The sequence below is a fragment of the Macrosteles quadrilineatus genome, unplaced genomic scaffold (assembly GCF_028750875.1).
Source record: "Macrosteles quadrilineatus isolate MER2022 unplaced genomic scaffold, UCM_ALF_1.0 Scaffold_2__2_contigs__length_208266976, whole genome shotgun sequence".
Lineage (NCBI taxonomy): Eukaryota > Metazoa > Arthropoda > Insecta > Hemiptera > Cicadellidae > Macrosteles > Macrosteles quadrilineatus.
In genome coordinates, this window is record NW_026542595.1 from 23,071,689 (window position 1) to 23,095,938 (window position 24,250).

The 24,250-nt window shown below is 35.5% G+C and overlaps 1 protein-coding gene across 1 annotated transcript in view; it reads left to right on the forward strand.

Moving 5' to 3' along the window:
* Positions 1-24,250, forward strand: part of LOC128987807 (uncharacterized) — a 99,567-nt gene that overhangs the window by 5,836 nt on the left and 69,481 nt on the right. Inside the window, exon 2 of the mRNA XM_054408835.1 lies at positions 3,924-4,010. Within this exon, the coding sequence (XP_054264810.1) occupies positions 3,924-4,010 (87 nt within the window). The remainder of the gene's footprint in view (positions 1-3,923; positions 4,011-24,250) is intronic.

Below are 24,250 nucleotides of genomic sequence, written 5' to 3' on the forward strand. Positions count from 1 at the left end.
CAATTTCGTGATTGCAATCCGTCAAATGTGATAGATGCTTATCAGTGAGCATCTCATAGGTAAAGACATTTTTATTTATTTAACGTTTTACCACTATTTTCAATCCCACAATATTTTGTGGTGCTTATTACTGAAAAAAATGTAATACTAATATACAAATTTCGTAAATTTACGTTCAGTAAAAATAACCTCCTTATAAGGTTGAAAATATAAAGACACGCCTTATTATGTTATATACTCCTTGACCGCCCAATTGGTTTGTAAAATAGAACCCCAATTTTCGATATTAGAATGTTTCAATAAAAATGTACTATTGTATAATGTAAAAAAAATGTTTATTACTGAGGTACTTTTCTGTTTACGTATTTTAGACCACATTTGATGCACTCTATACGTTCCAGCTACTTACTTACTGCAACGATTTAATTAGTGTGTGAATGTTCCACATTTAGTCAATTTCATGTTTGAATAGAAACCAATTCAATACGGTTTATTGGTTAAAACAAACAATGCAAATATATCCACATCAATGGATAGATTATTAATTAACGATGCACCAATTTATTACCCACTAACCAAACGGGATTTCTCTTTTTAATCCAATTATATTACTTGGGTTTAGAGAAGGGCTTAGGGGTGAGTAAACTAATATTTTGTTTCTCTATACATAGTGATTAACATTAATCAATTTGATTCAGTGCGAAAAAATACGGGGATGAGTTCTGAAACATACAGCTTATTGTGTTTTGTATCTTCCCTTATAAAAGAGTACACCCAACGCTTTCATTTATTCAGAGCAGGATTTTATTGGGAGGGAATAAATTCGGATGAAAAATATCCAAAATTGTTTTTTTTTTATTTGACTAAAAATATTAAATATTAAATTTTAACTAACCATATAAATGTATATTACAGCTATTTTATGATCACGTCAAAACATCCCCGTAAAACTTTCCATTAAATCAACGATAACGCATAGATTTCTGCAAAACAAGGATCTATAAAAACCCTTTAAAGCAATAACCTTTTAAACAGATATCTGACCATATTTCTATTAAAATTTAATAATGGAGCAAACAGTGCTCTAACGCGATTGCAAACCACAATTTTCGCATACCAATAAACCAAAGACCACTAGCGACGATATTACAACAATACAATCGTCATCGCGGTTTCTCTAATTCAGTTCCGTGTGGGTGATGCGGTGACATTTGAAACCCATTTTCACCACCATTACAACGCCATTAGATACTAGAACTAATGGTCAGCGTAACAAGTGCTAGAGGAATCACTTGACACTTGCTGTGTAGTGTGTAGGTAACGACGGGTGGAGAGCTTGGTCGTTGTGAGGCAATGACACGTCGTTATACCTCCTAACTTGGTCCAGTATTACTTGTTAACACTAGAACTGATGGTCAGCGTAACAAGTGCTAGATGAGTCACTTGACACGGTCTGTGTAGTGTGTAGGTAACGACGGGTGGAGAGCTTGGTCGTTGTGAGGCAATGACACGTCGTTCTATCTCCTAACTTGGTCCAGTATTACTTGTTAACACTAGAACTAATGGTCAGCGTAACAAGTGCTAGAGGAATCACTTGACACTTGCTGTGTAGTGTGTAGGTAACGACGGGTGGAGAGCTTGGTCGTTGTGAGGCAATGACACGTCGTTCTATCTCCTAACTTGGTCCAGTATTACTTGTTAACACTAGAACTAATGGTCAGCGTAACAAGTGCTAGAGGAATCACTTGACACTTGCTGTGTAGTGTGTAGGTAACGACGGGTGGAGAGCTTGGTCGTTGTGAGGCAATGACACGTCGTTCTATCTCCTAACTTGGTCCGGTCTTACTTGTTAACACAGTTTCAACCAATGATACGTTCAAGTGCTAGAGGAATCACTTGACACTTGCTGTGTAGTGTGTAGGTAACGACGGGTGGAGAGCTTGGTCGTTGTGAGGCAATGACACGTCGTTCAACCTCCTAACTTGGTCCGGTCTTACTTGTTAACACTAGAACTAATGGTCAGCGTAACAAGTGCTAGAGGAATCACTTGACACTTGCTGTGTAGTGTGTAGGTAACGACGGGTGGAGAGCTTGGTCGTTGTGAGGCAATGACACGTCGTTATACCTCCTAACTTGGTCCGGTATTACTTGTTAACACAGTTTCAACCAATGATACGTTCAAGTGCTAGAGGAATCACTTGACACTTGCTGTGTAGTGTGTAGGTAACGACGGGTGGAGAGCTTGGTCGTTGTGAGGCAATGACACGTCGTTATACCTCCTAACTTGGTCCGGTATTACTTGTTAACACAGTTTCAACCAATGATACGTTCAAGTGCTAGAGGAATCACTTGACACTTGCTGTGTAGTGTGTAGGTAACGACGGGTGGAGAGCTTGGTCGTTGTGAGGCAATGACACGTCGTTATACCTCCTAACTTGGTCCGGTATTACTTGTTAACACAGTTTCAACCAATAATACGTTAGTTGTTTAATGGATAAAGTTTTAATATCATAGACAAAAGTAATGGTTAAAATTGAATTGTATGTTTAAACTGTTTCATTAATTCGAAATTTATTAAAACAACCATTGATTAAAACGAAATAAAGCTCAATCATGATTAATCCACAATATTGCTTGAAGATTACTGTATAAGGAACCGACATATAATAAAATTGTAGTTGTCTGCGTTAAAACACGCTAATGTCTAGTGTATTAATATATATCATAGGCTATATCATATAAACGTTTTCTATAAATAAGTAAAAAGCTAACGTATCTCACTCCCTTTACAAGAGTGATTATACGGAAGGTGACACCACGTGTTGTCCTCCCGTTGTATTAAATTACCCCTAATGACGCTCATCAAACAGTTACCTAATTGCAATTACTTTTTTTGTACTGAATTCAATTAACTGTTTTGGTTGATTATGAATTTACACTTAAAAAACCAAAGTTTTAGAATCCTCTCCACAAACAACATAATATTTTCTATTTACACTCAAACAAGCAGTAAATTCAGATTTGAATATTTCATTGAAAATTTAAATACAATCTTTTTCAAACTAAACATTTTAAAACAATGGTAACTAACAGTTCTCCGTATTTATCTAGCTTTAACAACACGAAATGTAGGTTTGAGCCGCAGTACGTTCGCAGCAGTTTGTTTATTATTCCGATGGGAGCTGAGCCCCAGTTAACCTAGATTGATCTTTTGATGGCTCGTAGTTGGTGCTGGAACCCCGTAATCTCTTTCTTGGGAATCTGTTCCATTGTTCTGAATAATTCGCTGAACTGTTCCCAGCTGTTAACAAGTGTTGCATAACCGCTTCTGCAGTTGAGCATTTTATACGATATCAACGACAAGATTTACATAACGCATACATGTATTACTTTGCATTTACCATTATTTAGTTGTTCGTATACCAACCTAATAAAATACGTCTTCAAAGACTTGCCATGTATCTAAACTTATAAAGTAAATTATTTACAAGACTTATATAACTTAAAATAATTTATAAGACGCTAAACGTACATAAAATATGTTACAATGAAGACCGATTTCGTTTAGGCCCACCGGTCATCATAAAACCAATAAACTTATTATAACTAAGGTTATAGTTACGATAAACTTTATAAAATCGTGGCATTATTTGGTAAATTGTATGTAATTATACCTTTGTTAGTTATTGCTTTGGAATTTACAGTCCTAAAAAAATCATTTAAATAATATCACCGATTAAAGTCTGTGGTAACATACGGTTTTACAATAATACTGTAGTGAAGCACATATTCGAATAGACAAATATTAACTACCAAAATATATAAGAGCTAAATATAAGAAAGTAACATTTCCTTGTGATATAAAAAGATCGTTAATTTTAACATATATTGCCAATTAATTGATTTATGTTTTCCCTTTACAGATGGTGGATACAAACAGAGGAATTTCGTGGCACATTGTCGTGGCCATCTTGTTTTGTGGATTGTCATACGCATATTGCGCAACTAAGGTAGGACATTACCATTCAATATAATTTAACTTAAGTTATTACTACCTATCTGTTATAAATATATGAGTAGTATATAAATTGTGTGGTGATTATAATTGTGTAACATTTTTAAACGTTTTAAACTAAACTCGAAACGTTTTATAAAAGCATATTTTAGTCACGCTTCTAATAATTACGGAGAACACTGTAGTTACATAATTATTACGCAAATGTTAAGGCAAATAAATGTGTTTTACCGAGAGTCTCACACTTGGGATGGTTATTCATTTAAATCCCCACAACCAATGTACTCTTGTAGGATAAATATTATATTTAAAGTATGTGTTAAGTAGTTTACGCTTCGGAGCTTAGAGAAAAATGTCATTCATTTTGATACAATATACAGCATCAAGAAATGAACTGTGAGTCTACATCCTTTGTGTATATTACGAGAAATATATAATTAGCTTTTATGTATATGATTATATTTCAGTTAAAACAGACCCCCGACACGAAGTGCCCCTAATGAAGAGGCAGGCAGAGGGTCGTGGGGTCGTATTACGCATGCAGGTCGGTGGTCACCGGAGCCTAATGTGGTTACGCGGACCCAGTAATTTACAAAACTCGTGATCGTGAAGAAAGGAACTTTGCATGAGTTACAAATGGAAATGAGTTCGATCGGGTCTTATTTGGCACCGAATGTGTTCCCTCGATACTGTGAAGCAACACGTGTGTCCTTGGCAGTAATGTTGAGGGTTCGTGAACGTTGGTGGCAGTGAGCTGGACTTATTGAGACCATTATCTTGCTTAGGCACACGATCTATGCAAAAGTCTGTTTAATAAAAGTATTATTTTCCATACATTGGATTCAAGAGGATTTTGTGCTTACAATTTTTGAATTTTTAAATATTACAACTAAGAACAGTGGTGATAAAGGTTAATATTAAATTGAATTAAATTAGATGATCAACATTATTATTTTCCATGTTTATTGTTATTGGCCATTCCAATGTTTACGTGCAATGTTACTAATGAAATCCAATACATTGGTAGAGGTTTCTCATCAATTGTATGTCGCTTTATGGTTTATAAGCATGATGATGATTTATAAGCAATCAGGAGGTAATAGGAGATGTTTAGGGTTTTTAATCGTTTTAATGCTAAATGAAAATTTCGTTACCAGTATTTGGAGTAATTATTTTATTGTTTGTTATTGCTAGAAGAATATCTTGAAATCTTGGAATCCTTCAGGGGGAAAATAAAAAAATTCTGTAATATAATATGTAATAGCTCTCCATATATCATAAAATTTAATAGACATTACTTTATTGAACTCTGTTTAAAAAATATGGGTCTATCATGTTTTCCCTGCGTTTCTCTCTAATGTGTTTCTGGCGTATACGTTATTTATTTAAAAGCTTTTAAACGATTTAGCACCGATACCAGAAGCCATTACGAAAGATTTATAAGAGCCATCTAAGTTCAACTGACGATATCTAGAATTGATAAGGCAAGAATCCCAATTTATTCTGTTTAAGACAAAATATTCTTACCTTTCACTGGGTTTTACAAGTGGCAATGCATTTAAGTAAAGATTAAGTAATATACGAGTAATATTAGTGCTTATAATAATATTATTTTGTTATATTACTTGATTTAAATTTTTATGCTACTCAATTAGGTAGATTTTGGGGTCGAATTTAAAATTTTATCGTGAGATAATAATAAAAACAAATAGCTTACCTTTCTAATATCTAAATACTATACTACAGCTATGAGTAGGCCTGACGACTTTTTCATGGAACAGTCATGTAAATTCTGACATAAGAGACTAGTCATTTAGTTTTGTGATTGACTTCTTCTTTAAATAATTTTCGATAAATAATTTGATGAGAAAAATGACAAAATATTACCAAAATTAATCTATGTTATTTTTATAAGCTAGATAAAAATTTTGCATTACTACCACACCTCTCTGTGGACATATGTACAAAGTATATAGTCCAGGAGCAAACTGCACATATCCAGCTTCCGTGGGATTTTTTGTGAAGGGAATGTGTGACTATGTGGAATCTCTTTATTATATGTCACATAATGGTGTAGTACCGGGTGTTTACCCTCAAATTGCGGGGTTTGGTTTTTGTGACGTCTTAAATCCAAGATGGCCGCCATGTGTGACATCTATTCAACAAATTAATAATAACTCTTTCCAGAGTAAAATAATCGAATTTTAATTTATACCATTGAATTCAGCTCAAAAAATCAAACAATTTGGTGTTTTGAATCATTGCTCTATGACCATTGGTTACCGAGATATTGAAGGCGGAAAATACAGAACATTGTCCCCAAGCAAGACCCCACTACCCCCATGTTATCCTTATAGGGAAAAAATAAAATTGTATATCTAGCTTATTACTCAGCATATCTTAATAATAATTGGTATGTGGCTTCATTTAGTAGAGATCTACTTGATTATGGCCTAAAATCCCCTATTTGTTCATTTCCGTGGCAGCAAACCTGCATACTCACTTTCCATGGTATTCTTATGGTCAATATTTTTGCATGCTTGTCCATGAACATACTTTGAGAAATGATGATGTGTGGCTCCATTTTAATTATTTTTTGAAGCATTTGCAATTCGTTGAGTATACAGGTCTGCTGCTACGGGGGTATTGTACCAATAAAAAAAATCTCACAAATTATAGGTATAAAATAAAATAAAATAGACTATAGTTCGGGGTCATATGTAATTTCTTGTGATTTTGTATTAAGCAATTGTATGATTGGTGGTGATAGATAGGTAATGACATATAGAATTGTGTACTACCATACTACCGGGTGTTTTGTCTGAAAGTGTGGCCTAGCTAGTGTTTTTGGCCCGCCGTCTTGGATCCACCATATTGGATATTAATACAATTTTTTAAATCTAATGCTGGTGTTGTGACTCATTATTATAAAGTAGATGTTTACGCTAATTTCAATTCCGAAAACCGTTTGTAAATATCGTTTTTAGTTTTGAAGATATATTGAAATGAAGACTCCCCCCCCCATACGTTTCTTACCGACGTTTTGTACTTTGATTATTTTTCAGATTATTTTTCTCATATATCCAGTTCTTATTATCGCTTGAAATTTGTTCTAGTCTTAAAGTATTCAGTGATGTAAGAGCTTTTATTTAAGCTATTGATCAGTAAAATCGGATGAGTTAGAGTTGAGCTATGAACCACAACACAATATTAAATTAAAATTTTTCCAAATCAGTTTTTATTAAAAGATTTATATCTCGGGTTGTTAATACGTCAAAAGGTTCATTCTAGTCTCAAATTACTCAGTAAATGTTTGGTTTGAAATTTTATTAATCACTAAATGAAATCTGACTAATTGAAAATTGATCATGGACCTTTATTTAACATTAATAATTATTTTTATTTTGAAATTTGTCTTTGGTTAAAGCAATTAAAGACATACAGGGCTGGTCATCAGGGTTACAACATTTGTTTGGTGTAAGTACAAAGTAAATTATGTGTGATGAGGCATATAAGACTAAGAGGTTCCACGTCTAAAAATTGTAACACTGATGACCTTACGAAACGTCCGTAAGAAATATATGAGGGAGAGTTTTTATTTAAATATCTCTTCCAAACGAAAAAAGATATTTAAAAACATATTTCAGCATTGAAATCAGCGTGAAAATCTAGTTCATAATGATGTGTCACAACACTAGCATTATATAAAAATAGTTATTAATATCCAATATGGCGGATCCAAGATGGCGGCCGAAAACACCAGCTTGGCCACACTTTCAGACATGTCATTAGCTATCTATTGCCAACAATCATACAATTGCTTAATTCAAAATCCTACAAAATTACATTTGCCTCACAACTATAGTCTAATTTTATTTTATTTTCTAATACCTGTAATTTATTTATAGCTACAATACCCCCGTAGCAGCAGACATGTATACTCAACGAATTGCAAATGCTTCAATAAATAATTAAAATGGGGCCACACATTAACATTTCTCAACACGTATGTTCATAAACAAGCATGCAAAAAATTTTCCATAAGAAAACCATGGGAAGTAAGTATGCAGGTTTGCTGCCACGGAAATGTAAAAATGGGGGATTTTAGGCCATAATCAAGTAGATCTCTACTAAATGAAGCCACATACCAATTATTATTAAGATATGCTGAGTAATAAGCTAGATATACAATTTTATTTTTTTCCCATAAGGATAACATGGGGACAATGTTCTGTGTTTTCCGCCTTCAATATCTCGGTAACCAATGGTCATAGAGCAATGATTCAAAACACCAAAATGTTTGATTTTTTGAGCTGAATTCAATGGTATAAATTAAAATTCGATTATTTTACTCTGGAAAGAGTTATTATAAATTTAATGAATAGATGTCACACATGGCGGCCATCTTGGATTTAAGACGTCATAAAAACCAAACCCCTAAATTTGAGGGTAAACACCCGGTACTACACCATTATGTGACATATAATAAAGAGATTCCACATAGTCACAAATTCCCTTCACAAAAAATCCCACGGAATACAGTTTGCCCCCCGACTAATAATAACTAACACTGCTTGATAAGAAATTAAATAAAGTAACGATTACTAAGACTTACTTTCTTACTAATACACTGGTGTTAGTCAAATTAAAGAATCGTTGTCTAAGGTTTTTATGTTAATAGTCTACGAGCCTTAAACGTAAAAGCTGTAATTGTTTTCAAGACGATATTAGGGAAACCTCCAATAAATTATTCAGCGAGGATAGCAACTCAACTAAATTAAAACACCTATGAATAATATGCAGTTGTGTTTCCTGTGAATTGTTCCTCAAGTTCAAGACACTCTCTCCGATGCTCCGCATCACAACATAAACACAATAGCATCGGACTTCCGTGTCGCATATTTCATACCGTGAGGCAACGGAGTGTTGTCGGCCATCTTCACCATTCAAGATGCTATCAGTGTTGGTGGACCTTAGATATGCGTGAACATTGCAAAATCTTGCTTCTACTCGTGTATTACGCGTCAAAATCTTTCAAGCCGGCCAGGAAATTGCCAATACTAAATGGATGATTGACAGTGTAGTGTAGTCTTTTCTCCACGATAACTTTATCTACAAATTTTAAATGTCAAAAGTTTCATCATTATCAGCATTGTGATAGGGATATAAAACTGAATTGTAAAATGATCAATAATCACTCTTGTAATGGCATGCTGATGATTCTATTCTGGATGTATTTACGTGCATTGTAGAGCCGGAAGCATTGCACCTGCCACATGCCAGCCATTCACGATGGTCACCGCCAAGCCGCGAAGGTTAGCTTACAGTAATTCCTGTGATCTAACACTAAATTACAGGTTTTAACATACCATCCACTAATTGAAATGTGTTTAGAGGTCGTTTAAGTTAACATTGCTATGTAATGTATTCTCAGGGTCGTAACATCTCTTTGGGCTGTCAGTAAATATTACCATACGCGGCAATCCTCGATTATAAATCATTTGATGACCTCAGTCTATGTTAGGGATCTGACCTCAAAGGACCAAAACTACTGAAAAATTAACTGGTCAAATTTCAAGTGCAATTTAAGCAAAACAAAATAATGTTCACGTCGCTGTGTTAATAGATTCATATTAAATCAATCAGATTGGCTGCCATTGTTTATTTTATAGTTAGTTCCATTAAAACAAGTATTTTTTGGCTAATAACTCATACATTTAATAAAGGGAGAAGCAAATAACAATTTGATGTGGAAGAGAGTTGTAATTGGGAAATGTTCGATTGAAATATCTCGTATGAATAACTAACAAATTGGGATGAATTTTTTTAACAGTCAAAGCATTCAACCAATTCCAGTAACTGTAATACCTTCGGATGATGTTGCTATTACGTCCACTAAGATGCAAAACATTTTGCAAAATGGTAATTATGTATTGTACATTCACGTACTCCACACTGATTACATAACAAAACTTCAATTTATTTTTATAATAATTTGGAGTGGAGTCATTACATGAGTTATTGCTTAATTAATTGGTAAAGCTAAATTAATTTCAGATAACCATTTGCATAAAGAACCTGCTCGCAACTACTCACCGTAGTACTGAATGACATTTTTAACTCTGGTGGTAGTGGACGTGCCATGCTCACCCCTACTCACCGTAGTACAGGATGACATTTTTTACTCTATTGGTCGTGGTCGTTCCATGCTCACCCCTACTCACCGTAGTACTGAATGAAATTGTTTACTCTAGTGGTCGTGGTCGTGCCATGCTCACCCCTACTCACCGTAGTACTGAATGACATTTTTTACTCTAGTGGTCGTAGTCGTTCCATGCTCACCCCTACTCACCGTAGTACTGAATGAAATTGTTTACTCTAGTGGTCGTGGTCGTTCCATGCTCAACCCTACTCACCGTAGTATAGAATGAAATTTTTTACTCTAGAGGTCGTGGTCGTTCCATGCTCACCCCTACTCACCGTAGTACTGAATGAAATTTTTTACTCTATTGGTCGTGGTCGTTCCATGCTCACCCCTACTCACCGTAGTACTGAATGAAATTTTTTACTCTATTGGTCGTGGTCGTTCCATGCTCAACCCTACTCACCGTAGTATAGAATGAAATTTTTTACTCTATTGGTCGTGGTCGTTCCATGCTCAATCCTACTCACCGTAGTATAGAATGACTTTTTTTACTCTTTTGGTCGTGGTCGTTCCATGCTCACCCCTACTCACCGTAGTACTGAATGAAATTTTTTACTCTAGTGGTCGTGGTCGTTCCATGCTCACCCCTACTCACCGTAGTACTGAATGAAATTTTTTACTCTATTGGTCGTGGTCGTTCCATGCTCACCCCTACTCACCGTAGTACTGAATGAAATTTTTTACTCTATTGGTCGTGGTCGTTCCATGCTCAACCGTACTCACCGTAGTATAGAAAGAAATTTTTTACTCTAGTGGTCGTGGTCGTTCCATGCTCACCCCTACTCACCGTAGTACTGAATGAAATTTTTTACTCTATTGGTCGTGGTCGTTCCATGCTCACCCCTACTCACCGTAGTACTGAATGAATTTTTTTACTCTATTGGTCGTGGTCGTTCCATGCTCAACCCTACTCACCGTAGTATAGAATGAAATTTTTTACTCTATTGGTCGTGGTCGTTCCATGCTCACCCCTACTCACCGTAGTACTAAATGAAATTTTTTACTCTATTGGTCGTGGTCGTTCCATGCTCAACCCTACTCACCGTAGTATAGAATGAAATTTTTTACTCTAGTGGTCGTAGTCGTGCCATGCTCACCCCTACTCACCGTAGTACTGAATGAAATTGTTTACTCTAGTGGTCGTGGTCGTGTCATGCTCACCCCTACTCACCGTAGTACTGAATGACAATTTTTACTTTAGTGGTCGTGGTCGTGCCATGCTCACCCCTACTCACCGTAGTACTGAATGAAATTTCTACTCTATAGTCCGTACGCTCTGCCGTGGCACCTGACGGATTAGGACACCCCATGGAAACCCTTGGGGCCTCCTAATCCCTCAGGTGCCACGGCTGTGTGAACGCACTATAGTGGTCGTAGTCGTTCCATGCTCACCCCTACTCACCGTAGTACTGAATGAAATTTTTTACTCTATTGGTCGTGGTCGTTCCATGCTCAACCCTACTCACCGTAGTACTGAATGACACTTTTTACTCTATTGGTCGTGGTCGTTCCATGCTCGCCCCTACTCACCGTAATATGGAATGAAATTTTTTACTCTATTGGTCGTGGTCGTTCCATGCTCAACCCCTACTCACCGTAGTACTGAATGACATTTTTTACTCTAGTGGTCGTGGTCGTTCCATGCTCACCCCTACTCACCGTAGTACTGAATGAAATTTTTTACTCTATTGGTCGTGGTCGTTCCATGCTCACCCCTACTCACCGTAGTATAGAATGAAATTTTTTACTCTAGTGGTCGTGGTCGTTCCATGCTCACCCCTACTCACCGTAGTACTGAATGAAATTTTTTACTCTATTGGTCGTGGTCGTTCCATGCTCACCCCTACTAACCGTAGTTTAGAATGAAATTTTTTACTCTAGTGTCGTGGTCGTTCCACGCTCACCCCTACTCATCGTAGTACTGAATGAAATTTTTAACTCTAGTGGTCGTGGTCGTTCCATGCTCACCCCTACTCACCGTAGTATAGGATGAAATTTTTTACTCTAGTGGTCGTGGTCGTTCCATGCTCACCCCTACTCACCGTAGTACTGAATGAAATTGTTACTCTAGTGGTCGTGGTCGTTCCATGCTCACCCCTACTAACCGTAGTTTAGAATGAAATTTTTTACTCTAGTGTCGTGGTCGTTCCACGCTCACCCCTACTCACCGTAGTACTGAATGACATTTTTTACTCTATTGGTCGTGGTCGTTCCATGCTCACCCCTACTCACCGTAGTACTGAATGAAATTTTTTACTCTAGTGTCGTGGTCGTTCCACGCTCACCCCTACTCATCGTAGTACTGAATGAAATTTTTAACTCTAGTGGTCGTGGTCGTTCCATGCTCACCCCTACTCACCGTAGTATAGGATGAAATTTTTTACTCTAGTGGTCGTGGTCGTTCCATGCTCACCCCTACTCACCGTAGTACTGAATGAAATTGTTACTCTAGTGGTCGTGGTCGTTCCATGCTCACCCCTACTCACCGTAGTATAGAATGAAATTTTTTACTCTAGTGGTCGTGGTCGTTCCATGCTCACCCCTACTCACCGTAGTACTGAACGTCAGTTTTTACTCTGGTGGTAGTGGTCGTGCCATGCTCACCACTACTCGCCGTAGTACTGAACATCAGTTTTTACTCTGGTGGTAGTGGTCGTGCCATGCTTGCCACTGCTCACCGTAGTACTGAACGTCAGTTTTTACTCTGGTGGTAGTGGTCATGCCATGCTCACCACTACTCGCAGTAGTACTGAACGTCAGTTTTTACTCTGGTGGTAGTGGTCGTGCCATGCTCGCCACTGCTCACCGTAGTACTGAACGTCAGTTTTTACTCTGGTGGTAGTGGTCATGCTATGCTCGCCACTACTCACCGTAGTACTGAACGTTAGTTTTTACTCTGGTGGTAGTGGTCGTGCCATGCTCACCACTACTCGCCGTAGTACTGAACGTCAGTTTTTACTCTGGTGGTCGTGGTCGTGCCATGCTCACCACTACTCGCCGTAGTACTGAACGTCAGTTTTTACTCTGGTCGTCGTGGTCATGCCATGCTCGCCACTTCTCACCGTAGTACTGAACGTCAGTTTTTACTCTAGTGGTCGTGGTCGTGCCATGCTCACCACTACTCACCATAGTACTGAACGTCCGGTTTTACTCTAGTGGTCGTGGTCGTGCCATGCTCACCACTACTCACCGTAGTACTGAACGTCAGTTTTTACTCTGGTGGTCGTGGTCGTGCCATGCTCGCCACTACTCACCGCAGTACTGAACGTCAGTTTTTACTCTGGTCGTCGTGGTCGTGCCATGCTCGCCCCACTTGAGCGACCTTTCCTCAGGACGGTTCGTCACGAGGCACGACCGGACGGATGCAGCGCAGGAAACACTACCAAGGCTCTGGTTGTGTAACTGGTGGTCAGTGGAGGATACTTCACAGTTATAGGTATTTTACTCACTAACCTAATTTGAAAATATATTCGAAAAAATATTCGAACGACTCTCGCTGCTATCGAATAACGAACAGACAATGTAACTTATGAATAACGAATATTTTTCTAATTCGAAGCCCCATCACTTATACTTTACATTGAAGCGCTGACTTTTGGATGTTAACGTAGGCATTCCATATGAACCAACTATATATATGTTCTATCCAACCTTTTTGTATTCTGTGTGATTGAAAAACGATTGGCCTTTTTACTTTTGATGGTAAGGATAAATCCCAAACCTGGTATTGGACCTATCTAACTTTCTCAATCTTAGTTATCCAAAACATATTGCGTGTTTAAAGGTGTATTTCTTCACCAATAATCGACAACGGCATATCCAGGAGGATCGGTTTAACTTTGTCCATTCTTATCCTGAACTCCTGGATGTAGCTTTACTACTTAAATATGACGTAATTTCTCTATTCTGTTTGCTTGGTAATTAATGTAGTTTTAACTTTCTTAACAAAAAACATCTAGGTTTTATATAAGTGCCTCTTTTTTACTTTGGTTTATAACAAGCGTTCTAACACGACTTTTTAAAGTTTGCATACGCATAAACCTTGGCTGCAAAAATATAGACTTAACTGGTTTTTGCGCTCGAACTAAAGATAACCCGTGACTCGTAAACCACCCCATAGTCTTTTTTTTTGTAAAACCAAAGATTATAGCCTATTTTGAAGTATTACAGTTTTAAAAGCTGAACATATGGCTAAAAATATTTATGTTGCCTTGTTCTTTTTATTACTTTTAAAGTATAAGATAAAGTTTTGAAAGCATTTGGAAACAGTTTACAATTCTTTAAATACAATACGGGATTAAGCATACTAAAAAAACCTTGTGTGTATCATTTTTTGTACATAAAAGTTCAGTAAGCTGTTACTAATTATTTCGTTTCAACCAAAATATTATCCATCTGCTCTACAAAAAAGTGTGCGGTGGGGCACACGGAAGATTTCTCAGGTGCCGTTTGACGTCACTAACTGCTGACGTCACTAACTGCTGCGTCTGAAGAAACAGACAATTTTATAATTTTTCTATTATTAAATTAAACTGTCATAACCTAACCAAACTAACCAAACGTGCTGATAAAGGAAAAATCAAATGAAGGTTTACTAATCTAAAAAATAGTTTTGTTCATAAAATAAAATTATAAATGCCTAAAATTCAATTTTATAATTTTTTTAATTATAAAATTAAACTGTCATAACCTAACTAAACCAACCAAACTTGGTGATATGAAAAAAATTGTAGACAAAAGTTAGTGCTATCGGCGGGATTCGAACCCGGTACGTCCGGATTATCAGCCCGCCACGGTATCCACTACACCACCGAGGCCGATGGCTCAACTCCGTATCGTTGCGGTATTGGTGTTCCCTCAAAGTGACGTCAGCAGTTAGTGACGTCAAACGGCACCTGAGAAATCTTCCGTGTGCCGTTTCGAAAAAGTGTGTGGCCTGCGCCTATTTTTTAGGTTAGTGTTTATCAAATATTTCTGTGGTAAGCTATATTACATATTCTTTGGTTATATTAAAATTTTCTAAACGCAGTGTGAAGTTACCCGTCACGATCCTGTACCCACCCATCTATCTGGTCAAGGTCTCTCTACAACCTAGAACTTCATCAGTTCCCATGATATGGACTGATCAAATTTTGTGAAGGTTGGATCTGAAGACCTTGAGGTCAACTTTCAATCTACCTGACAAACGTGGCAATGGAGTTTTAGCAGATATCATCCTCAACACGTTCCAAAATACCTAGCTTTTATTCGGTAAATGTTCACTAATGGAGTGCGATTCTATGTAATACTCTTTAATAAAACCTAGTACAAGAGAGAATATTACATTAAATGTAGTTTTGAAAAGTTAACGTTGAATAAACCTAAACAAATATGCTGAAGGTATTACGATTCAAATAATTGAGAAAATAATTAGAGTTTTCCCAAAACTTAACGTTTGTATTTATTCGCAATTCAATATTTATTTAGCCTTACATTCTTCCAGAGAACATTGTTTTATATTACAATTTATATTACATATTTGGATTAGTTTCATATTTAAATACCTACTACGAATTAGACATTCTTAAAATGTTTAAATAGTTTATTTTCACTGCCAATTCAGTTTTATGATATTTATCCTGTCCCTATTAATTCATAAACTAAGTAAATTGTTTGTTGTGAACACATTTTTTAACTATTTGTTCATTCAATTGATGTTTAAATATGTTATGTAAATATTTTGACAGCTAAGTTACCTTTTTGCTACCGACGATTAGCCCAGTATTTCATAGCATATAGCAGTCTGTTTTTAATTTTCCTAATTTTTCAATATTTAAATTTTCTTAATTTATCGTTCAACTACCAGTAACCTTATGTCGATGTATCCAACGACTGGGCATAGTTGTAACCTTCAACTGACTTCTAGTTCCAGTGCGAGGCTACCAACATCTAGGCAACCTCTCACGACTGCCAATAAATCTACTCGTGAATCTTGAAAATATCAGTAAATCATCGATGTGTCCATCAGCTACGTAGATAATTTCCTCCAGTAACCAGCTTCTTATGTCGCAACACCATGTCCAATTCTTCGTCTACTTGGTGTTTTGAATCAACATTTCAAAGGTAAAAAGAAAATAAAGGACAATATATGTGTGGTAAATACGATCATGCTTGTTTTTCTACAAAATTATTCCAAATTTGGTATCTTGATGTGTCAATTTGGCAATTGGTAGTTCAATGTTTACTTGGAAGTAAATTATTGGCAGTCTACTGGTCGCAAAACATATCTCAGCCAAGACAAACCAAATTCCTTCTTTTACAGCAAATTGAAAATCTTTCAAGAGTTTCAACCTGTGTCTTCGTAAAAATAGTAAAACTCTCTGAGATGAAGTGGCGCAGCCTTTGCCACCTACTCCCTTCGTTCCTATAACAATCTCCAATTATTGCTTACTACCCGGTTGCAAATAATGGTTATAGCCACTGGTAACGTTATTAAAGTTGAGTCTGATGGACTTGTGCAATTATTAGACCTGAAAATAACTGTAGTAAAAGTTAGCACAAGGGTATATTTTAATAATTTAGTTTTTTGTTAAGACTGAAGGGTATTGATGAACCCCATTGCAAGATGACACATTAAATAATCTTCCTTGAAAAAGTACAAACTTTTAGATTTTTTAATATTTTTTATCTATGTGTTTTCTGCTGATTGAAAATTAATATAAAAATTATGTTTAACTCTTGTAATTTTGTATATCAACATCCCGTAGTACTCTTACCAACAAGGTGGTATGGTATGAACGTTTTGAAGGGCTAGTGTAGTGTGAAATATGAGAGTATTCTTTTTACACTAATCCATGCCAAAATTTTCAACTTAAGAAAGTCGTATAACTACTTTGTATGAGAATCTGTGTTCAACGAATAAAACTCAAATTCGCACTTTGTGAATTTTATATGTAATTCGTATGAATTAAAATGTCGTACAGTAACCAACAAACAAAAACAACAATAAAACAACAATAACAACAATAAGATAACAATTAAAAATGTTGAGAACGTCAATTCCTATTATCCCTTATTACTTTAATGTAGATATTTCTTCTGAATCTAATATTTTGTAAACTTTGTAGGGACAGTATGATCAAATGCATACACCAATAAATGTAATTAATTCGTAGCTTAAATTAAACTCAAACTAGTATTGCAGCAACTAATTATTTAATTTCTTTTGTCAATGCACGGTAAAATATTTAAATATACCCCCGCCGCAGCAAACCTGCAGACTAAGCCAATTTCTATTTACCTGGCTGGATTTCTACTAAAACATTCCCTTAAAGTTGTCAGATTTGTTTCCTATTTAGATAACATTATTTTAGTGAGTACTTAGGTTTGCTTCTACAGGGAACATATTGAGGCGTGTTTATTATTTTGCAATGGTGATAGCTTAGTATAAAAAATTCCAAATTTGGTTAAAATATATTTATAAACAAGCAAACTACAACATAGTTTATTTATTCTCCATAAAAATAGCATGGGAATCTAAAATTTACAATTCTTTTAATTATTTCCGTAACCGTTGGTCATACAACAACGCTTTAGTATAGAAAATTATTTCTTTTATTAAGCTCTACAAAATGGTTTGGAACGGAACTATTCAATTTTGTGTTTTTATGGTCAAAAATGGGAAAAATCTATTTTTAACCCATAGTCCGATTATGCTGGTTCGTGAACTCGTTTGAATAAACGATGGTTTGCACGTTTGTACAAAATTTGATCAAAATCGGACCTTTTTTTCTTTGAGTTATCGCGCTAACGGTCATATATATATGAATTTGAACGGAGGGTGTTTTTGGCCTCTGGGGACCTCAAAACGAAAAATTAATCGGTCCCGGGTCTAGGTCTTACCATGAGACCTACGGTAATAGCTTATTCCCTAAGGAAATCCGCTGAAACGCCGAGTACTAAATTGTACAAATTATTCCAAAGTTAATTGTAGTTATAATCTATATATGCAGACACAAACCTAAACAATGTACTTTATATAATAAGCAACGTATAACGAAGTGTTATTTGTGAGGCGTCCCACACTAATGAATGTTTGTCTTGAGCGTAAATCACACAACAATGGTCTGAGTGTATTGGTGATGACAGGAACCCACGCGAGCGGCGAAGGACATTGAGGCTGTTCATTGGCCATTGGCACACTTAAGCGGACCAGGGTAACTAGACACGCCGTCCAGTACTAGTGGGGTCTCACTCGCATACAGCTACAACAGTGCTGGCTATGTCTGTAAATGGCCTACCTACACATCTTATACAGTAATGCTAGACTCTAGATCTGAACCGTTTTACACACTTCATAGTGCCTTGAGGGTTTTTTTCCTAGGACGCTAGGCACGAGCCCGGAGTTGTTTTTCACATTACTTCAGGCTAGACCTAGGGTTGCGGCATTATCACATAGATAAAATCCATTGGTGATTTGGCGGGATTTCAACCCGGGACCTCTGGAACCGAAGTCCCGCGCTCTAACTACTAGACCAGCTCGCACCCCCAGGGCCTTGAGGCCTTCAGGCCTTGAGCTGAATAATAGTTTATTGGTAGATACATTATTGGTGATACTAGGGGTTTGAACCCGGGACTTTGAAGTCCCGTTTTCTGCCAATTGACCAGCTCGCTCCCCAAAGAGAGAGTAATCGAATGTATATGATTTAAATTTGAACACTATTAAAACAAGGTAAACTTTTAAGGTAAAGGAATTTGTATAAAAGTCACATTCTGTTATTTACAATCTTTAACCCTTGCAATGTCTTACACGAGTTGATGTTACCGATTCCTTAGAGTTCTCAAGGTCACGCTTAATATCAAGCTACAGTATTGCGCTAATTTCATTTAATTTGTTTGCTACATTTAAGCTCCATACGATTCTTAAAATCGCCACTTCGTGCATAGGCCTATTAATGAGCGAAATGGAAAGAAATTTAACATCGTGTTACGTTATGATTCAGTTAAAAGTTTTAAAAATTAGACGACCTCTAACGTCGAAGGGGAAAGATATTTTAAATCCAAAATCTTATTGACGATAAAGATGTTGTCTTGGTTTATAATTCAAACCCAAACTTATATAAATAAATTTAAATAAATAAATAAGTAAATAGTAGTTAGGAGAAACTAGGGAAACTATAGATACAATTATACTGTCAGTTCAGACAGTATATACTAAATAAATATATTATAAATACCGTCCAGTTTTATCTTTCATCCACTTTCTGTTACTGGATCTTATCATTGCCACGGCTTTGAATAATTTCCATATATAAAGAAGTTTTAATATTCCCCCTGCAAATGAGAGAGCTATGACAAGAATAATGAAGAGATTCATTAGTCTTTACAAATGTGCTACACGACACTTATAATCTCCTCAGAGCAGTCGTACGCTTTGATACAACGTTCGAGTTTCTTAACATCATCATACAATTCAAACTGTAAACCTTATACGGTATTTAGATCACAGTCTCAATATTTATATATAAAAAAAATTGTTTTCACAACACTATGATGTTTTTAGCTGTTTTACATACGTTAATTGGTGGCTGAAAGTTACGTTTTGCTGGCCATGCCAGCTGTCATCGTCATTTGGAAACCGAGCAGGTTATTACATCCCTAGGGCCGCAAAATCAGCTGCCTGCTAACTTTCTTAAAACATGATTGTATAAACACAATCAGTATTCATAGCATTGCAATAGAATTGTTTTATTGTCACCGCTGCCTAGCAACTTCACTGTTTATTATTATTTTTGCTGATTCCTCAAATTATTTCTTCACATAACCTTAAATTTGTACTTTTGTGGACAGTGTGCATTATTATTGTGGTGAATAGTGGTAATAGTGGTATAGTGTGGTGAAAAATAGCGTACGAACCACGGACCGAAATGGTTTTGCAGCTCTCGGTCGTTTTAAGTTCTCGGCTTCGTCTCGAACTTAAAAACCATCTCGAGCCGGCAAAACCTCATTTTCGGCCAGTAGGTACGATATATACTATTAAGAAACTTATTGTGTCAGAAATATTTTACAGCTAAGACTGACCGTGATGCATGTACTTGGATTCAAAAGAAATTACTGTAAATAAAAACAAACTATTTACTAATTCTTCCTTTCTTTGTTTTTATAGATTTGTTATGCTTGATTGATTTTGTTTTATTACAAATCAACCTATAAACTTATTTCAGTTTTTTTTTTTTAGGTGATAAAATAACTCCATTACGCTTTTATTGACATTTGTTTATTTAAACCCCCTGGAACTACATAGGATGAGAACCTCTCAATCAGTAACATAATGTGTGATTTTTTCATATCTTTAGTTATATATTTTATTTAATATATTTCCAGTACTTTTAGGGTCTGATTAAAAGGAAAGTCGAGGAAAGTGGTGAGAACGACATGTAAGTGTATCTAGAATATTTATTTTAAAAAATTCATTACTTTTCACTTAAAGTAACAAAAAGGTGTACCCAAACAGTAAGGATTGTTACAGGATTAAAATGATTGGACTGAAAAACAAGGAACTTAACTCATAGTGCTAAAGGTAGCTGTTTCTGTTCAACCCTCGAATATGAACTCATAAGATTATTTATACAACTTTTACTGATAGTTTTCGTATTTAAAACAAAATGTCTGCATAATATTTACTCGTGTAGGTGACAAACCCATATAAATCCTTAATGGTCTAGGAGATGAAATTATGCTCGGGGTCGTTTTATCAATCACTTGTATGTTCTACTGCTAGAGCGCTGACTATGAGAACGTTAAGTATCATCTTCAGCTTTATGACCCACTGTGAACTATTTTATTACAGCTAATGGTGTAATTACAGCCAATATACGCGATGTGCCTCACGTTACTGAAGCCTTCATTATGTACTTGATGTTCGCTTAGTGAGAAATAATCCTTGAGACGTGACTAAGGGATCCCAGGACGGTTGTGTCGTACTCTCAAGGCTTACAGGAGTTTTACTTTCTTGAGTGTTTGGGAACGGCTTGTTTAAGCCCTGCTATGCCTCTCAACTTCCTACTGCTTTATATGCGTGATTGCCAATCAGACAGTTAATCGTGTCCTGGGGTTTCTTACTTATAAAGGGTTACATTAGTCATAATGATGAACAGGGCTGCAACAGATGACAATGTTAGAGTATTACTGATGTAATAATTGAAACATACTCACCCTGCTTAGTCTTTTTTGGGTTTATAAGAATAATTGGTGTAGGTTTTTTTATTGGAATATAAATTGTTTTTTCTGGTTAACCTTAACATTCTCTAAAATGTGCAAACATACTCTAAAGTTACTAATTATACACGTTATAGCAATTGATGAAAGCTGGTCATAAAACTCATCTCATGGATATCAAGGAAACTACCAATCAGGTTGCCTGGTGGATGCTACCGGTTAATAGGGCTACTCCTTAATGTACAGATCTCTAAAATCAAACCATAGTTTTATCCCTAATTTATTTGTAAAGTAAAAATTACATAAATAACCAAATTAATAACTGCAAATCGAATGATCGTTTTAAGAAGTTTACTAACCTTAGATATATTATTTATTTCAAAACTCTTCGTCGTTACAGTATTACCCACTTATATCAACTCCTGTGAGAGGGTGGTATTTTACTATTGTAGATTACTTTTCTCTAGATTTTGCAGGATTACATATCTACGTAAAAATCAGTTTGCAATATTATATAAACGGTATCGTAGTAGGGAGTATAGAAAGATTTAAAATTTTACACGTTCCTTGAAATAAAATATGTAATTTGTTACATTGTGAAAATTTCTAAACATGGTTAATTACCCTTGTTCGTTTCTAAAAGGAATCTCTGTTAACTATAAGCCTATAGTTATTTGTGCAACTAGTGAGAAAAGTGAGCAATTGACTCACTCGAGAGAAATCCTTACTCACGAGCCGTAGGCGAGTTACACATGCATGGTGAAAGTAATAAAATTGGACTGAATTCAATGTAAACATTAATAAAATATGACAACAAACAATGCAGAGTAAAAATTATATTGCTCAAAATACAGTATACAAACCTCAAAACCTTAAAAAAAATATATGTCAAGGAAGTTTATTTTATTTAGTATCTTTAAAAAACGAGGAATGGTTTCTCGAGTGAGGCAATTGTACTTTGAACTCGAGTTGCACATTATACTTTTCCTACAGTTACCATAAAACAAATAAATTGGTGAAGAAACATAACCTATTTTTACACAGAAGTGAACTTTTAATATAACATTTAATGTGAAGTGACAAATACAACAGTACAACAGCTGACCAGCTGATTTACAGCCAGTGCTGCTAACGTATTTCGCGCGCATACGACGTTGCCTGCATGTTACGCGCTCACTATTTCGTGCCTTCTCGTTGCAAATCTGGAGTGAGACAAAGTAATTAGAGTGAGACAATGTTAACATTGTCTCACTGATGAGCGAATTGGCCACTTTGCTTTCTCAAATCAGTGAGAGAACATGTACATTGTTAGGTAACTGTAGGAAAAAGAAATTAACATTCAAAACCCATCAAAGTTGCAAAATAACTTGCTAAAGATCACTGAAAAAGATCTATCATAAAATGTACTATACAGTTTATCATCCATATAAGAGGTAAATTAAAAGGGAATTATTCCATTGATTACCAGTAAGTAACTCAAACTGTCTCCCAATTATTTTTAAGCGTCACTAGAAGGCCAGAGGCTGTATATTAGTGAAATCAAATGCATGTGTCTCCAAGATCTAACATAAAAATACAATCATTAGTTTTTTTTTTTTTTTTTTTTTAACATTTTTGTATTATTGTAGTAATTGATAACAGTCTAGATGTTTGCCATTTCATATGAATTCCGAATCTGACTTTTTAAATAAGTATTATAGTTACGTACAATATTTATAGAGAAATGTAAGAAAACTATCGATAAGTTAGTTATGAAAAGTATCATTGTTATTGGTTGCACCTATTCTTTGTAGAATTTCTATCTACAATTACAATTTAAACTAATAAATTAATACCATTTTTTGTTTTCTATTACATTTTCAGGTTTCAACAAAAGTTTTCATAAAGATACTTCCAAAAAGAAAATTAAATCTTTATATAAAACATTTCTAGAAAATAGCAGGAAAAAGTACTTTTTGTTACAACTCAAGTTCTGCTTTAGAATATCCAGGTGATTTTATATCAGTTGGTTGAAGATCTAAGCGATTCTGTGGTAAGCGTACCATAAGAACATCTACAGTAGTTTCATACACAAGAGGGTGGTTTCATGTATTCATTTACTTGGTTGCTGTTATCTCGTAACAAGACTGTGTTAAACATTTGGTCAATTTCGTTAACATTCTGATAAGGATACATTACACATGCATGGTGAAAGTAATAAAATTGGACTGAATTCAATGTAAACATTAATAAAATATGACAACAAACAATGCAGAGTAAAAATTATATTGCTCAAAATACAGTATACAAACCTCAAAACCTTAAAAAAAATATATGTCAAGGAAGTTTATTTTATTTAGTATCTTTAAAAAAGGTTTCGGTGAAGAGATCAGAACTACGTACATCATATAGGATTGATAGGCACATTGGAACCTGTTACATAAATAAATACTAGAATATTTAATTTAATTCTCTTGGACTTAGCATATCTTTCAGTCGGCCGATTTGGTTATTTGGAATATAAATCTGGCGTCTATCAGTTCCAAAGTTCGACCTTCAATGAGTCAAAAGGAATACCAAAATAATAGCGTCGCTTAACTTGGTTGTAAAAATAAAATATAAATCCTCTTTGGTGGAGAACTCTTCCACAAAATCGTTTATGAAAGGATGTTTTAAGGCATATGAGCTACTGCTTAGTGGTTAATTATTTTCACGATTGCTCTCTTTTTTTAAATCTTTACAGGCTAAATGCAGTTTTTAGCGAATTTTTCATATAGGGAAAATAAGCTATTTAGGCTTTGAACTTGTTATGGAAGTAGGGTACTTTTTATTTATAAAATAATTACTGAGTATTA